Source organism: Tetranychus urticae, chromosome 3, assembly GCF_039701765.1.
Source record: "Tetranychus urticae isolate SD_2017Ah chromosome 3, NJAU_TeUrti_SD_1.0, whole genome shotgun sequence".
Lineage (NCBI taxonomy): Eukaryota > Metazoa > Arthropoda > Arachnida > Trombidiformes > Tetranychidae > Tetranychus > Tetranychus urticae.
The window spans coordinates 5,363,066-5,376,438 of NC_142960.1; the positions used below are offsets into that span (position 1 = coordinate 5,363,066).

Below are 13,373 nucleotides of genomic sequence, written 5' to 3' on the forward strand. Positions count from 1 at the left end.
AATAACTGAATTTTTGATGTTGACCGAAGAAATTGAATGATAAACACTTCTAATCATTTCTTTGAGCATTCGACTAGACATAGCGTTATTAGTCCAAATACACTAAGAATAATTGGTTCAACTGAAGATATAACTAGAGATACTCTTTAAATTCATTTCACAAGCACAAAAACTTGCATCAACTGACAAAATACTGTTTCTCACAGTTTATACTGGGCGTTTTTCCCTGTACACCTGTTTGCAGACCAGAACATAAGTTTCCAAGCCCAAGGTTGTTCAAGGTCGACCCTTCATTTGACCTTTGAATGACATTAAAGATCATTTTTTTGAAGTGGAAACTCTTGGAGACTCTTTACATGTTCATAAGTTGGAGCACACAGTTCTTCACGCCTGAAAATGAACGAGTTTGGTGAAAATGGGTTTATCTTTCGAACAGTATGAGTTATGAACATGTAAAAAGTTTCAACCAAATCTGGAAAAGGCTCCACTTTGAGAAAATGACTTAAATGTCATTTAGAAGTCAAATAACAGATTAACCTTGAATGACTTTGAGCTTTCGAACCATTTCTTTCCTATCTATCCACATTGTTTCTTTACGCAAAGTTTTTCATTAAAAAAATTGAAAAGTGATCTGGAAATGGGCAACTTTGCGTCACCCTCCTTGAATTGAAATATTCCTAACAGAGATTGATGTTTTGATGAAATAATGTGTTGTTTGATTGATGGTTGAAAGCTTCAATTTCAAGTTCATTTGCAAGTTACTCACAAATTGTTAAAGTGCTGAGGCTACATATAATCAATAGATTATGAAAAACCATTTAAAACAAAGCAATCATTAAAGGAGCAAAAATTACCAGAAAACGTCTCTACTGCCATCTTTTGCTCAAAAAGTAAACAATTTAATAATATTTTTTGTCAATTGTCTTGATTTCTGGAAAATGCAAAAAGTCAAAAACCTTTGTATATCTTTTCAGATTGATTGATTTTCATGTATTTAATCACACTTAAGAATGTTTATATTCTCTGAATATTAAAATTAATCAAAAATAACTTGTATCTATATGGATTTGTGAGTAAAATTTATCCTTTCTAAGCTGAAAGGTAATCAGACTAATCACAAACATTTGTTGCCTTTTCCAAATCAGCAATAATAACAATCCTTTGTAAACAAGCAATTTATTTCACCAAGTTAATCCATTTGATTATGTTTTATCCATACAATCTTTTCTCTTCATCTCAATCTACCATCTAAACTAAAGGTTTAATGAGTTCAATGAAAAAACAACACAAAGTTTCATGTAAATCTCTTTACAATGAAGATTCCCCATACATTGTAATGTGCCAATACATGAAATGGTAAACAGAACAATAAAAGGACAAACTAACAAGCAAGTCTAATTTCCAATAATTATCATCTAAATAATTAATGCCATTTGATTATCCTTTACCAATTTACTCGATGCCCACGTTTCCATCAGATTTGATTATTAATCATTTTTAATCTCGACTCTTGAATCAAACTTGAAACTGGCAACCAAAGCTTTATTGGGTTAACCTTTTAACCAGAAAATTGACTTCAATTTATAACCAAAAGTATAACTGAATCTGATTATTGCCAAGCAAAATGTCATTAAATGATTAAAGCTAGTAGGTGTTTGTAAACTTTACAATGTATTTATGATGTACTCAATGATCATCATCAATGATTACAAGGAACATGAAATCGAGTTTCATGGAAAGCCAGAAATGACAGAATCTGAAATACTTTAAATGTTGCAGGTAAATGTAAATTAATGAAAAGCATTTATTTGTCAAACAAAAAAACAGTTTAAATAACAGATAATAAATATTACAATAAATTGGAGCAAAAATTTTTATAAATTTTCCTTTTCCTCTGCATTTGGTTTACAATCAACAAATTGATTAATGACTCGACCCTTTTCAGCCATAACCCGACTCGTCTCTTCAGCAGTAAAAGTCAATGTAAGTCCAGTGCCGGCCATTTTTTCCTTGTAAATTTCATCAAAAATTTCCACTTGTCCCGGTGAAAAGTGCGACATCCAGTCTCCAATCCTTCCAGATCTCATGAAGCTTTTACTTTGATTGTCAAACAATCCTTTGACTGGAACCTCGGATCGATTGACTGCCTTGTTTCGTTTCATGGTACTGAATGAACAGTGATTAATTATCTTGGGTAATGTTTCCTCCTTTACCGGTTTACCAAGAAACTCGCCAATTATTTTTACCATTTTAGCCAAATCCTGAAAAGGTAAATGTGAAAAGTTTAAAGGTCATTGAAAGATGAATTCAAAAGAGAGAGAGAACAACTTTTTTTTACCCAAAAAATTGCATCTTTGCGCAGAGAAGCAACTTCAATTAAAAATACAGTCCATCATGAAAGTTGGTGAAAGACAAGCAAATCATGGTTAATGGTCTTGATGATAATTTTGGTCAAACCTTGCGACTGTACTTGAGCTGCTTCTCGATGCGCAAAGAGGCAAAGTGTCGGTCAATCGATCAGTTAATAAGTATCAATATTTGTTCAACTTACAGTTTGCATTTCCTCGTATGTAATGACCAATATCTTGTCTGGATGTTTCTTTGCCTCTTCCCACCAAGTCTTTGTGTGGTCAAACCATGATCCATAGACAAGGTGACCCTGCAGATAGCATTCAAAAAATTTGTTCCAGGGATGCCTTTTACCTCCAAGGAAACCGGCAGTCTCATGGAAATGATAATATGAAACCAACTGATCTTTAGGATTCCTCAACACTAGAATAACCTGAGAAACAAAACAAACAAATTTTTCGTAAACATTTAGTCTTGAAACAAAACATTGTCACTTGAACTTTAACTGTAACCCTCTTCAAATCCAATCTTGGTTCACCATCTTCATTTGGAATAATGAATAATTTAAAAATTCAGCTCACAATTCAAGGATAGACAACCATTTTGCTTGGCAAAAATAAATAATTCAAACCATATAAATGGACATCTGAAAGGTAAAGTTGGCCTTTCTTTTCAAATGATTACCTTTAAATCAATGCTCTTTACTCTGATTGTGAATCTCGAGCAGATTCAGAATAAATCATCATGAATGTGAATAAGCCTTCCTTTAAGCTCAACTCTATTTAGCAGTCAAATCTGTCTTACTTATTACAAATGTTAACCTAAATAAAGTATCATTTTACATGAAAATGATACAATTGTAATGTAAAAATAATGATTTTGAGGAAACGAAAAGTCGAAGCAAAAACAAACAAAAAACGCTTACATTCATTAATGTATTAAAATGAATATCGTTGATAAGTAGCTCAATATTTGACTTGTGAGACTTTTCATGATGAAACTGGAAAAATCTCATTTGTTTCATCTCTTGCCATGTTTCATTTCAGCCAATTTTGATCATTAATTTCAATTGATAAAAGATGCAAAATTTGGTGAAAGTAAATATTGATCTTTGAAAATGAAAAATGTATTCGGATAACAAACCCAAACAAGATTAAGGTTTCAATTTTGCATCCATTTTAATTAACCATTTTCAATTGAATTTAATTAACAGAAATGATGAAAATTTTAATTGGAATAATTTAATCTTTACAGAAAAAAGTGCAAATGAAATATTAAAGCTTTTCTGGAAGAAGGTAACTCTTATGTTTCATCCTTTGATTAGACTCTGAATAGTCTCATGTGATTGGAATTAATTTCACTTGGAATTTGGATGAAACTTTTTTTTTTGCTCTCGACCAAAACTGTTCTCGCATTAATATTGGCCAAGGAAATTGAAAGTTGATTCCAAGTTGGAGTTTGCGGCCGACTGAATTCAACTGATCAACTTTTATGTTGCCCATGAAATTGGTTGACTTCAAATGTTATCATAGATAGTGAATCGGAAATTGTAAATCAATTTTGTACCAACAAGTTTGGCCTTTATTAAGACCTTCAGAATTGGGTTTTTCATCAAAGTTGATTGATTGATCTTGAAACGAAACCGCAATGTTCAACTTTATTGGCTTATTTGCAAGTAATTTTTGACAATCCAATTATCTTTCAAGTGTTCCAATCAAATAATCAGACAAACATTTTCAAGAGGATCGACTCATGATTCAAGTCTGGAAACTTGTTGATTCACTGAATATTCAATATTGCAGTTGACTGATCAATAGCTGTAACAAAGCAATTAGTTTCACTGAAAACTTTGAAAATGAAATTTATAAACTTTGAAAACTTTCAATGAAAAATAATCGATTTAAAAATCGATTTTTAATATTTGATTGGAAAATCGATTTTGGATTTTCTATCAATCGATTTTTCGAGGTTCAAATATTTGAGCTTTGATGAGTCGATGATTTATTTTGAAAAATTTTGTATTCTACTATCATTTGGAATTTGAACATCAATTTGCATTGTTAATGTTTAGGTAAAGGATTCGTTGTGGCGATATTTCCAACTGAATCGGTTCAACTCTTGAAATGATCAGCAACTTCAGATAACGTCAGTTGGTTTTACTTGATTTTGTAAACAAAGTCATGCTTTAAATGAATGAAATCAATTTATCCAGAGTTTATCTCATGTTCAAGGTCTATTTCTGATCTTTTTCAACCTTGATTAAGTTGGTAAGCTCATTATCCGGAAAAAAATAGAATGTAAATTTGATTGATTTGAAACTAGTTATACAACATCAGAATAAACAATTGATTAAGACTAATCAACGATAAAACATTCACCGAAAAACTTTTCACACAAATGGATTCACGCAACTTTACCAACATTTCAACCATCAGAACTTATTCACGCTACGAATATCACTTCCCTGTTTTTCAAACTTATATTCCATTTTATTTTCGCTCAACTTCAGATCAATCATGAAAATTGAAAAAGTTCAATCAGAGATAAAAAAGAGAATCGATTTCAAATTCGATCTCGAACGATTTCGAAAATGAAAATCGATTTAAAAATCGAATAGAGCTATCAATTAATCGCGAGCTTATGAAACTGCAAAAGACTAAACTCAATGTCAACGATTTACTTTGTGATGATGATTAACTTCAATAAAACAAACCAAGCACAAAAACTTAAAACATATGTTCCTCTCTCTCTTTCAACCTTCGCCACTAGGGCTTTTTCAATATAACTCAATGCATTACAATTGTATCTTTCCAATCAAAAGCAGGTAACCCTAGCGGTAAATGTAAACGTGAAATATTATACTTTTAACTACGCACATTTCAACCATTGTATTTATATGTTTATTATGATTATTTTTTATACTGAATTTAACTAAACCATTTGTACCCTGATATTCCTATGTCCCATGAGAGACATATATACTCCGAACTTTTCTCTAACATTATCAATAAAGTTTGACTTAACTTTCAACTTTGCCTCTTCACTCCCTTGTGCTGCCCTCTCTCCTTCTTACTCTTCACTTAAAACCGAAAGGTTTTAGAATAGTAAGATCCCTCCCCTTTCTCTCTTACTTTTCACTTTTGGTTCATCTCCATAGAAAAGTAAGTTCAATCTTCCTCTTTTGACTGTTAACAGTTGTGAACGGTCACATTTGGCGCAGTCGACAGGATCTCTTCTCCTGTTTTGAACAGACGTATCTCTTGTCTCCATCTATCAGCCAACTCTTCCAGCCTAATTGTCCTTTGGTGGAACCGAACCCCCTAAAACCAGTTTGCCGACCCAGCTTCCTCCGTCCTTTGGTAACTCCTGAAGTTCAAGCTGTTGAAACTCCCGCTGGTCCTTCTGCTCCATCTAGTGGTCCAATTTAACCTGGTAAAGCCGAGAACAAAATGGCAAATGATCACGATGATACTAACCTCTCTGATCAAATATCCTCAGATCCAGATGCCCAAAGAGACAACCTCGACTCAAACCCAATCACAAATCCAAATCAACCAACCCATCCACCCTTGGTCAACCCAACAAATGTTCGTCTACCAACATTAATCCGTAATCCATACCTCCCGCCTACACCAGCAGTTCGATTCCAAGACCAAAATAGGAACCGTTTATCCACTACATCACAACTAGACACGACTATCGACCAACCAACGCAGTACATAACCTTACCACAGAAGAAGGTTCTCAAATGTTATACTGGCGAACCATCTGGTATCCGCATCCAAGCTTGGTTAGTCCTGTACGAAAGACATGTCAACACCAACGATCCATACACCCTTATCAGAGACTTAGTCTACAGCCTAGACAAAGAAGCTCTAAGTTGGTACGCCGAAGAAATCGCAACTGAAGAGCATGTTGATTGGAACACTGTCAAATCTTTAATGATCACTCGCTTCGGTTCTGAATTCAAGGACCCACTTCTCGAAGCTCAACGTATCCGTCTTGAGCGTACAGAGACAGTGACGGAGTATTATCGCCGTAAGATAAAACTCCTTCGTGAAGCAAAATTGGCTGAACATCAAGTCATCTCGCAACTAACTTCTGGTTTACCCTTTGCTTGGACTCTCCATATGAGCTCTGGACGCCCTCGTACACTCTCTGATTGGCTCGAAATAGCCACTGAAACCGAAATGCGTTACAAACAAAAGGAAAAATTCCTAACAAAGCAACAACCAAAGAAACCCGCTGCTAAAACATTGGTCGCCGCACCTCCACATAACAATAGCCGCCCTCGTCAATCTGCTGAACGCCGTCCTCCAGCCTGTAGGTACTGTGAAAGACTTGGTAAAAAGGAAAACCATTGGCATCGTGAATGCCCTAATCGTTCTCAAACCAGTCAACCTCGACCATCGACCCACACTGCCGAGGAAGAACTCCATCCAGATGACCACGGAGACGTATGTTTCGCTAAAAACATATCTCCAATACTGAAATTCATCGATATTCCACTAACAATCGAAGGTATTTCCGTCGAAGCCTTCATTGACACCGGTAGTACAATCAGCATTATGAGTCTAAAGACATGTAAACGACTCAACCTTCCTATCAACAATAAACAACAAATAACCATCAACCAATTAGAAGGTTCAACTAAGAGTGTTGGATACACTCTCGCCTCAACTACCATCCACAAAACAACCAAGACGATCAAGTATCACATCATCTCCAACTTCCGCTATCCAATCTTAATCGGTCTCAACACCAGTATCGAATTCGGTCTTCACCTTAACCTAGAAGATAAGACTGTCAGCATTCGATCACCAGAGACTCAAGAATTAGTAACCCTGTTAGGAGAGACACATGAGAAAGATCAACTTGCCGCCCTCATTGAAAAACATAAATCTGCCTTCGCCCAAAATGAAACAGACATTGGCCGCATCACCGTTGCCAAACATCGGATTACCACTATAAACCATCCTCCAATTCAACTTAGGGCCTATCGTCGTCCTCAAGCCGAACTTGATGAAATAAGTCGTCAAGTTAAAGAATACAAAGAAAAAGGATTGGTTCGTGATAGTGAAAGTCCTTGGGCCTTCCCAGTCACATGTGTACCAAAGAAAGACGGTGGTACACGACTCTGCATAGATTTCCGTCGTCTCAATGCCCTCACCATAGATGACAAGATGCCGCTGCCACGGATCAATGATGTCATTGATCGTCTTCAAGGTAGTAAGTACTTCTCGACACTTGACGTCAAATGGGGATATTGGCATATTGAGATGGACCCAGAAAGCATCGAGAAAACTGCTTTCGTAACCCATGAAGGACACTATGAATGGCTCGTCATGCCATTTGGTCTTAAAAACGCCCCCGCAACTTTTCAAAGAATTCTACAAAGAGTACTTGGTTCTTTACTCTACAACGGAGCAATAAATTACTTAGATGACATCATCATTTACAGCAAAACATTCTCTGAACATCTCCAACTCTTAGAGAAGATCTTCACTCTTTGCAAGGATAACAACATCAAACTGAAGCTATCTAAATGCAACTTCGCGCAAAATGAAGTTGACTATCTTGGATACATCATCAGTTCTGAAGGAGTTAGTCCATCCAAACAAAAGGTCAAAGCTGTTGAACATTTTCCTGTTCCAAGTAATGTCAAGGAAGTTCGTCAATTCTTAGGACTTGCAAACTATTATCGTCGCTTCATAGACAAGTTCTCAACCATCTCTAAACCATTAACCAGACTCCTCTGTAAAAATATTTCTTTCCACTGGAAAGATGAACATCAAACCGCTTTTCAAATCCTCAAAAACAAGTTAATCAATGAACCAGTTCTCGCTATTTACAACAAAGATGAACCATGTACCCTTTACACTGACGCTTCAAAGATTGGTATTGGAGCTACGCTAGTTCAAACTGACAAACATGGTCTTGAACATCCCATTGCTTATTTTTCCAAAGCACTCAACGAACACCAAGGCAACTATACCGCATTCGAACTTGAATGCCTTGCAGTTGTAGAAGCTGTTGATCACTTCGAAGCTTATCTTAGCCTCCCATTCAAAGTCATCACCGATCATAGTGCATTGAAATGGCTCCTCACACTCAAGAAACCCAAAGGAAGACTCTATCGCTGGAGTATCAAGCTCTCTACTCGATCCTATGAGCTATTTCATCGAGCTGGCGTCTCTCAACAACACGTTGATGCCTTATCAAGAGCCCCAGTTACTTTCCTCATCGATGCTGATGAAATCAAGCAACATCAAGCTACCACTGACTTTTCTCATATCCAACAATCTTTCAAAGTGGATGGCATCGTCACCGTGAAAACTCGTGGTTCCACTCGAGCAATCATTCCACCAACACTCCGTAATAAAGTCTTGCAGCATTTTCACGACGATTACAGTCACCCTGGGAAAAACAAGACTGTAAAACTTATTACTCGTTTCTATTGGTGGCCTCATATGATCTCAGACATCAAAGCTTATGTCGATTCATGCCGTTCATGCCAGCTTGTCAAGCAAACCCATCGTCCAAGTATTGGTCAAATGATCCTCCCTTCAGTTGATCTCGAACCTGGTGATCTCGTCGGCCTCGATACTATAGTCATGGGACCTGCAGCTGGTAGTACTCGACATAAGTACATTCAAGTCTTCATAGACCACTTTTCACGTTATGTTTGGGCCTTTCCCACAACCACCAACACATCAGCATCAGTAGTAACCCTCCTAGACAAACTTATTCAATCTGGTATTCGCATCAAAGCTATTCTAACTGACTGTCACAAGAACTTCCAAAGTACAGTCTTGAAACAAGCTTTCAAACGCCACAACATAAAGCATATCTTTAGTACTCCATATCATCCACAAACCAACGGTATTGTCGAACGTATCAATGGAACTTTGATGGTCAAAGTAAGAGCTGCTTTACAAGATCATCCTCATCGTAAATGGACAACGCTCTTACCAAAGATTGTCACAGATTACAACAACACTCCACACGATATCACTGGTTATGCTCCTGCATATCTCTTCTTTGGAACTGATCCAACTCCGACTTTCTCCGGTCAAACCAACAATCTCCAGGAAGCACGAGAATTAGCCCGGACCAGGACACGTACGGAACAAGAAAGAAGGAAACAAAGACATGACGCTAAACATCCCGTCGCAAACTTTGAGATTGGATCCAAAGTACTCAAGGAAGTACCATTTAACCATCCATCCAAAACTAAAGTCACAGCTAAGTATACAGGTCCATACTATGTCATCAAGAAGATCACGGACGTAACCTACATCATCTCGGAATCACTTTCAGGAACACCAATTCAAGCTCATTCATCCCAGCTCAAGCAGTTTGTTGATAGACAACAAACTCAAATTACAGTGGGCGAATGTGATGATGATTAACTTCAATAAAACAAACCAAGCACAAAAACTTAAAACATATGTTCCTCTCTCTCTTTCAACCTTCGCCACTAGGGCTTTTTCAATATAACTCAATGCATTACAATTGTATCTTTCCAATCAAAAGCAGGTAACCCTAGCGGTAAATGTAAACGTGAAATATTATACTTTTAACTACGCACATTTCAACCATTGTATTTATATGTTTATTATGATTATTTTTTATACTGAATTTAACTAAACCATTTGTACCCTGATATTCCTATGTCCCATGAGAGACATATATACTCCGAACTTTTCTCTAACATTATCAATAAAGTTTGACTTAACTTTCAACTTTGCCTCTTCACTCCCTTGTGCTGCCCTCTCTCCTTCTTACTCTTCACTTAAAACCGAAAGGTTTTAGAATAGTAAGATCCCTCCCCTTTCTCTCTTACTTTTCACTTTTGGTTCATCTCCATAGAAAAGTAAGTTCAATCTTCCTCTTTTGACTGTTAACAGTTGTGAACGGTCACAACTTAAAGTCAATTTAAAGTTTATTTATCGATATTCATGGTGATACCTATCGATAAAATTACTCATGAGCATCACTAAAGTGGATAAGTTTTGTGGAGGAATGATTGATCAAAAGGAAAGGCAATCCATTTGCAAATAACCATTAAAGTTTATTTGCAATTTACAGTCGATTTACCAATAAAACCTTTCATTTTATTATTTTAATCATTACCATTGCCTAATCTAATCATGCACCACGTTTTTTATTGTAATCAAAAGACAATAATGGCTCAAATAAACGAAACCATAGCTTGATAAACATGTTTTAATTGCTTACGATTTTGAGTCTAATTAAGATTATCAGTTGCATCTCAACGTTTTTCTTTGTGGTAATTAGAAGTCAAAGTGTACAAATAATTGAAAGCAATGAAGAAAACTTTCATTTCAAATGAGATTCTAATTGTTAATCTGTTCACTTGTCATGGTAAATTGATTGAACACAAAAAGACTGTCCATTCAGAAAAGAATCAGTTTATCAAAATGAACCAATCAATTGAAGCATGCATCAAGCAATTTCAATCTCACGTTTATCATGAAAAAGGAAATTAGAAAAGGATTGTTTTCGTTCGGTTGAAGCAAACAGCTTTGAGTTTAGGTGAAAATTGAATGACGACTGAAGGAAGAAAAAGAAAAGCAGAATTTGGATTCAAATTTCAAACAGTTTAGTCCAGGATTTAATGATTAGATTCCAATTAGAGAAGGCAAGTTGATTGATTCAATTATTTTTACATGTGAATCTTGTTAATTGCAAGTCTCTGTTGACATCGATTCATTATCTAAATTCCCAAATCAGATTCATGGAGATTGTTCATCCAAAAACACTCGACACTTTGCACCTGAATTGTGTTTTCCAATGAAAATGAAAAAGTGTTGAAAACTGTTGACGGAATTTCAATTTGACATCATGAAATATTATTCACTAAACAAATCAAATGAATTCCATTCAATTGATTAACCAACAATCAGATAACATCTAACAGGTAATTGATACTAATCTGAGGGAGAAAATGACTTTTTTCCCGATTCTTCTTGTGACTAATAGAGAGAGGAAGATTTGAATTGCATCCTGGAAGTGATTAAATGTTTTATCAAAAGCTAAACTCGGATTAACCAGTTAATCCGACGCTCGAAAGCCGATGGTAAACAAACTATTAAAGGCGCAAAAACGCATTGAAAGATCAACAATCTAGGGATCAATATACAGGAAAGCAAATTATCTAAACAGATTGAACGAAAACAATGAAACGTGATTATCTAACTTGGAGTTAATTTGATACCAGAAATGAGCAAGAATTATGATTGAAAAATGATCATCATTTGGGTTGGAAAATTGACACCATTTGATCCTCTGAACTTTTTGTTTTGGCAAAGTGTCGAAATTTGAGGTTGAGAAATTTGCTCGAAATTGTTTCTTCGAACATGTAAATTACGAAATTTTAGGTAAAGTTTTTGTGGAAATGTGTTTCGGTGCAAGTCAAGTTCAAGTGTTGATAAGGAATGAACATGCTTACCTTGCACTTCAAGTTTCTCAACTGTTTGGGACAGTATTGAAAGGGAAGGTGAGTGGCCAACAGTCTTGGTGAATCGAGTGTCTCAACGATGGACTCGTGACGGAAAGGAGCTCCAACCTCGAGGTGAACCACTCGCTCGTGTAGATCAATGGATAGGTAGGCTGGATCAGCATCAGATATGATACAACTGAGAACCTCTTCGGTCCAGGTTGTGCCTGACCGTGGGTAGGAGACTAGGAAAACATCTTCACTGTGAATGGTTAAGTCTTCCAGGTTGGAGAGAAACATTGGTGATATCATGTAACCCTGAAGGAGTAAACCTTTATAAAACTTGGCTTGAGGTATGGTTGATATATAATAGCGTCTCAAGGGATCCTTAATGTCTTCCAAGACATCTTTGGCTCGCTTAACGAGCTCATTGTTTTTATAAGGATCCTTAAAGTGGGTCCAAATGTTGGCAACCTCTTCAGTTAATAAAAATTTACCGATTGGATTAGAGTATAGAAAAGGTATCGAAACCTTTTTCACATATCTGTTCAGTCCTCGTGATTTGGTCATTTGTAGTTTGTTACCTTTCGATGTGCTTTTAGATATGCTTTTAATTCTTGGATTTTGTTGCTAGTTATTTGTCACTCTTGACACTTTTTTTCTTGCTCAATTAAAGGTTACCTGTACTTAAGTAGCCAAAATGGTTGGACAAAAGTTGACGGGATTAATGAGGTCACAAGAGATTAGTATAAAACCATTCAATAACAAACATTAAAGGTAGAGAAAAGTAAAATATCGAAAAATTTTTTACGTTTTTTTTTTGGTGATCAACACAAATGGCGTAATGACACTCTATGAAGGTTATAATTTACTTGAACACACAAATTACAAAACATTGATTCAATGGAAGTATAAAGACACTTTTTGTTTGGTTCATTGGTTGACTGGTAATTATGTTGTTGTTGTTGATCAAGATGATGGTAGTGATGAATGTGTGTTTGCCGATAATTTGGATGAACACAGGGTTGATGATGATTTGTTTTGAACAATAATTTGATGGAAAATTAATTTCTACTTTTACCAGCAACCAAAAAAAAATGTGAAGGCAAAATGAGGCAAAGTAGAAAAGCTAAATCAAGACTCGGAAAAGGTTGACGTTTGTAATATAAATTGACTCTTGTTTGTTGTACAATATTGAACCGTACTCTAGATACTCACAGCAATTAAGTAATCAAGTTATAACAATTGATGAACAATATTTATCATCATTGGCTCAATGAGATAGTGAGATGATAACGGCAAAAAGTGGGGGAAAAGTAAAGGCAAAAAAATACAAAGGAAAAGACTAACCAGATTTATGGGTGAACCAGAAAAAAGATATGAGCTAAAAAGGATTTACCTGGCAACTGTTGGCTAGCTGATAATCAATTTGATTAGCATGTATAAATTGTTGCTTATCTATTGTGTTTACCCATTTTGATTATCTAAACCCAATAATCTGGTTAATCGGGTTTCATTTGTTTTGGTTCATGTTGGAAATGAAAAATTAACTGGAATCGAT

General features: G+C 35.7%; 1 protein-coding gene across 1 annotated transcript; it reads right to left on the reverse strand.

Moving 5' to 3' along the window:
- Positions 1-1,786: 1,786 nt before the first annotated feature.
- On the reverse strand, positions 1,787-13,031 carry LOC107371576 (sulfotransferase 1B1). The gene is made up of 3 exons (XM_025162706.2): positions 11,825-13,031; positions 2,552-2,782; positions 1,787-2,261 (listed from the first exon to the last, which is right to left on the reverse strand). Exons 1-3 carry the CDS (start codon positions 12,380-12,382, stop codon positions 1,875-1,877), a joined length of 1,176 nt encoding a protein of 391 aa, XP_025018474.2. The 5' UTR covers positions 12,383-13,031; the 3' UTR covers positions 1,787-1,874.
- Positions 13,032-13,373: the final 342 nt, after the last annotated feature.

Bases quoted from the DNA above. Each gene is read 5' to 3' on its own strand.
- LOC107371576 (XM_025162706.2), bottom strand. From the start codon at position 12,382: ATGACCAAATCACGAGGACTGAACAGATATGTGAAAAAGGTTTCGATA. The intron at 2,783-11,824 runs GTAAGCATGTTC...TTTGTTTCTCAG, and splicing joins TGAGAAACTTGAAGTGCAAG to GTTATTCTAGTGTTGAGGAA. The intron at 2,262-2,551 runs GTAAGTTGAACA...TTACCTTTTCAG, and splicing joins CATACGAGGAAATGCAAACT to GATTTGGCTAAAATGGTAAA.